The sequence below is a fragment of the Diorhabda carinulata genome, chromosome 8 (assembly GCF_026250575.1).
Source record: "Diorhabda carinulata isolate Delta chromosome 8, icDioCari1.1, whole genome shotgun sequence".
In the NCBI taxonomy this organism is placed as follows: Eukaryota; Metazoa; Arthropoda; class Insecta; order Coleoptera; family Chrysomelidae; genus Diorhabda; species Diorhabda carinulata.
Genome location: NC_079467.1, coordinates 20,118,796 through 20,123,745, shown reverse-complemented (window position 1 = coordinate 20,123,745; position 4,950 = coordinate 20,118,796). Strand labels below are relative to the sequence as shown.

At 30.3% G+C, this 4,950-nt stretch overlaps 1 protein-coding gene across 1 annotated transcript in view; it reads right to left on the bottom strand.

Moving 5' to 3' along the window:
* Nucleotides 1-2,303: 2,303 nt before the first annotated feature.
* The window catches only part of LOC130897352 (proton-coupled amino acid transporter-like protein CG1139), a 40,157-nt gene continuing 37,510 nt past the window's right edge, over nucleotides 2,304-4,950 (bottom strand). The window contains exons 5-7 of the mRNA XM_057806166.1: nucleotides 4,748-4,923; nucleotides 3,993-4,168; nucleotides 2,304-2,761 (exon numbers count right to left, since the gene is read on the bottom strand). Of these exons, the coding sequence (XP_057662149.1) occupies nucleotides 2,517-2,761; nucleotides 3,993-4,168; nucleotides 4,748-4,923 (597 nt within the window). The 3' untranslated portion in view covers nucleotides 2,304-2,516. The remainder of the gene's footprint in view (nucleotides 2,762-3,992; nucleotides 4,169-4,747; nucleotides 4,924-4,950) is intronic.

The window sequence follows — 4,950 nt, the reverse complement described above, 5'->3', positions numbered from 1 at the left end:
AGGGAAAACATAATACGTGAATGAAAAATATTACGGCAATGGTAGGGGTGAAAAAAAGGGCGCTGATAAATGGGGTTTTTCAGCTTATAGAAAACCGAATGAGGGGATAGCTCTAAAGAAGGACAAGAAATGATTTTTTTCATTAATCTTTCTAATAAATACACATACAGTTTATTCACCCAAATGTTTCCACAATTATGGAATCGCTGGGTGTGAAATCAAATTGTTGAGTTATTAACAAGTTATTTTCGTAGTTCGTGTCGTAAATTGATGAAATTAAATTGTGTTTAAGAAGTTGAAATTCTGAAATTTATTATACGAGTAACTCGACCATCCTAGCTTGGAATTTTCATACGCCAGGTGACAAATATCAACGATTGACACTCATATGAAGTTACTGCTTGTTACCATCAACCTCTTATATGTTTGAAATTCAAAATGGAATACGGTGCAACTTATCGGAAACCTAAAGAAATTTGTTTATAAATGAATCATTTTTTCACGGAGAATTTCCCGTTAATGTTTGCACTCGAAGTTTTTCCGTTTTATATGATAGACAGCTGAATCATTACTTTTATAATGGTGTCATTTCCAATCTAGATTATCTCTTCTCAAATGAAATTTGTTGATTATGATTTGGGGATATACTTTTTCACACATGTTTATTATTTTTCTTTCTAGTAATAAAACGATCAAGATAACTTTGAAGTCTTAGTCCAAATGATGAATTTTCCTTGATATGTAACCTGTATGTTTAAGACTTTGTATTTCGAAGAATTAGATGATTGCTCATATGTAGTTTTGCCCAAAAAAAGGCTGGGACATCCTTTGTGACAATGAATGGACACATTTTAGCAACAAAGTCTATTTTTAGAGAACTATTAATAGCCTGGTTTAGAGAGACAATTTATTTAACCCCTCAATTCAGAATTGTTGCGATCTCTTCCTTACTTGGATATCTAGATTCAAAGGACGATGACTTTTTTGAAGATATCTCAGGTTAGAAAAGCTAATAACATAAAATTGTAGAATTCAATTAGAATAAGTGTTCATAATGTCGTCCGTATTCACGAATACACAAATACAAAGATTGGGGGTCAGCTTTAAATTCATTAAAGTGACGTTGAATTATGTCTTTCAATTCTTGTACCTCTGTAGAATTAACTTTTTTTCAACCTTTTCACTGCTAGTATTACTTTATCAATTTATGAAATCCATTAGAATGCGTTTGTGGGACTGTTTTAAGCAGTTGCAGCAGTCAAATGTTGAAAATTTTGCGGCCGACTTTAGAGATGGTTCGCAAGCAACGAACATTCGTCTAGACCTACTAAAATGGGGCAAACTGTGTAATCTAAGGGATTAAATGACCAACGAGCCCATTGAATCGGAGCTTCAGCACCTCTACCAATCTATCTATTCGGAAAATGGTGACTCAAACAATTACGACACTTTCTATCAAAGTGCGATGGTACTCCATCGTACAAAAAAAAATATAGATCTTCATGCCCAAACATTAACTTTAAATGAGTGTTGGTAATGTGATAACCTTTAATCATATCTTGTCGTTTAGAAGTGACCTCGTCCGTGAAAAGTAATCAGAATATTCCGAAAACGGTACACAGTATCAAGTTTTAAGTTGCCTTGAAATTTTTTTAATTAATCTAATATTGTAAAAGTTATGTTCAATACTACTTGGTACGAACCGTGTAACTAGCGCCCTCTGTGAGAGTCAGACATAAAAACCAAATTCATTAGATGTATCAGCTTCCAAAACATATTCGTATAAAATTTCAATACAATGTGGTTAGTAGTTGCTGCTATATCGTAAAAAAATTGAGTGTTACTGAGCAAACCCCAAAAATTTTTCAGTTTTCTATCTATCGTCTTTTTCTCGCCTTTTTTTGAAACACCCTGTATAACTGGATTAAGTAGCTTCCTGTGATACTCATTAGGTTAAGTCTACATAATTACTAATACGAGTATGTAGGTGGAAAAAAACTGTTTTCAATCAGATTGAGTTGACAAAAATTTGTTTACTTGAACGGTTTTTAATAAAGCCTGAAAAATTGTGATATAAAATTGTGGTGATTATATATATATATCGGAATATATGCTTGATTTGGACTTCAAATCACTTCAAAACATCGAGCAAATTATGAATTTTCCACACTTATTAATGACCGATGAAATACATTGGTTGTTTTGTTGAATTTTATTCTAAATAGTTTCAGAAGCAATTCCCATTCCTTGTTACGTAATGTTTAGTGATTTGTTAACGGATAGGTATCAAAAGAAAACGCAACTTATGGCATTGATTAAATATAATTAATAGAGACAGTAATTTTGATGGAACAAGTTATAAACAAAAATTATATATTCTTTTATCTCATTGTTTCTACGTTCATTATAAAATATATTGTATATTGTCATATAATAGTTTAAATATTACTAAAACTATTTACATCATCTAAAAACTATTCAATAACTAATAATAAACTATATCACATAAATAAATATCACGTAAACTTCTTGTATATCTCACTAAGACTTGTTGTAGTGCCGATGACAAGCCCAAAGGCACCTATTAAGATGATGGAGCAGTTTTTACAAATTATTAAGATACCCCGAGTTCCTCGTAAATCGTCCCAATATGTGCTAAGGTCTAAAATTGCTGGCAAGGCCATTCCTAACGCTGAAACTGTTAACGCTCCAAAAAAAGATATGAACAGCTCGATGTATGGAACTGCAATAGCCAAACTAACTGAAAATACAAATAAATCTATTTTATAACGATTCAGTAGTATGTATATCGAGAATAATAATCAATTCAAGAAGTAAAAGAATTAAAGTAACTTGTACATTTAGTTTTGTTCTTATCTTGTATACTAATCTAAAATTTCGTAGGTGTATCTGTAACTTTCAGGAAACTCCAGTTCAAAGAAAAATTTCGAGTTTTCTTTTTCATAAAAAAGTTTCATATAGATTTAAAAAAATGCTTCTAATAATAAGGTAATTTGTGCGAGTTAACAAAGCCATTGCATGGAAGATATTTTCTAGTTACTGAGCAAACCCCAAAAATTTTTCAGTTTTCTATCTATCGTCTTTTTCTCGCCTTTTTTTGAAACACCCTGTATAACTGGAATAAGTAGCTTCCTGTGTTACTCATTAGGTTAAGTCTACATAATTACTCATACGAGTATGTAGGTGGAAAAAAACTGTTTTCAATAAGATTGAGTTGACAAAAATCTTCTTTATTTTCTTGTAGTGATGTAGTAGAAAATTCTGTTATGAACGTTAATTGTATTACAAATTAAAACACAAGTATTTCTTACTTAGCCTGATCATCTTCAACATTTACAATTTTTTTAAGTCACGGTACCAGCTTTTTGGTCCTAACATAAAAGAACTCTGTTATTTGAACAAGTAACAGTTTCCTTTGGATGGTCATTATTTTCCAAACGCTTTCCACCAAGAAATTTCTCAATAGCTTACTCAATGTTCATTGAAATAAAGATGAAATATCATTGAACGAAATTTTTATTGTATATATGACAAGTTTTTCGTATTATTACACATTTATTTTTATTTTCAATTGAGAGGATTCTGATAAATAGATTTTAGTCAAGCTCAAACATTGCTACTAACTTTTTTACTTGATCCTACCGCATCGAATTAAGCTGTCTTACGATCTATGGGCATTATACTTAATATAATCTTTTATGTACTCAAAGGAAAAATAATTTTACCCCCTTTTTGTTATGCTAGGCATTTGAAAAATTGTGGCATTTCGTATTCTGATCAATACGGTTCAGTTTTGTTGTGACCCCATTGATAATTTCGATAATTATCACTATAATGTCGAGTTGTATGAGAATAGCATTAAATTGATACGATATAAAACTGAATAATACCAAACATGAGTAAGGTGAGTTGTAATATTTATTCTAAGTGAATTGTGATGGTTATAGTTGGTAATGAGACTTTATACTTACAACAAAAAACTACCATCAGAGTTCTGGTGAGATATTCCCAAAAGAACAAGTGGTCACTTTTTCCTATCCAATTCTTTAAATATTGATTCCAGACTGTATCAATAGCAGGATACATTTGAAGACTATGTGTAATATATATTGACAATGACAACATTAATTTGCAAACTTGTGCGGGTCTGTAATAAAAAAAATATATATTGATAAATAGCTTGACTATATTACACAAATTTACCATTCACATACTGAATAAAAATGTATTTTGGTAAAGAACAAAATAGGTCGAAACGTCAAATTTTTATCTGTTATTTTAACTAATCAATGTGTGTAATAGTTTTTTGAAAAAACTATGTGTGGAAGTTGGGTCCGAATCTTTTACTCAATTAATCGAAAACAAATAACTAATCAATGTAGGTATCATGAAAAACGTTAAATTGAATCATCATCCGGTCAAATTAGGATGGCTTCGACAGATATGAAACGAAAACTTATAAAATCGAGTTATTACGTTGATGAAACATAAACAACTATGCCTAATTTCAAAAGAAACAAAAGAAAAGAAAGACATTTGATTTGAAAGAACTAGAAAGTGATTAATCAAATAGGTACTACTTATATTTTTTCTTATATAAATAACATGTACCCACAATTATATGTTTGTCGATTGATTTATAAGTGAAAACAAAGAACAGTAATGGGAGTTATTTTAAATTAAATAGTGGTGGAATAAATTTATTGAAATATATTGAAATACTTACATTTCATTTCCAATTGTAAACGAAATCGATCCACCAACTTTGTCACCAAAAGCCATATATCCAAAGAATCCCATACACGTATATAAAAATATTATAACTGTCATACCAATATTTAAAACCCCAAATCTAGTACCAAAGTATTTTGGTGTCTTCATTTCATTTTCCAGCGGCATTATCTGAAAATAAAAAAATAATCAGTGTCA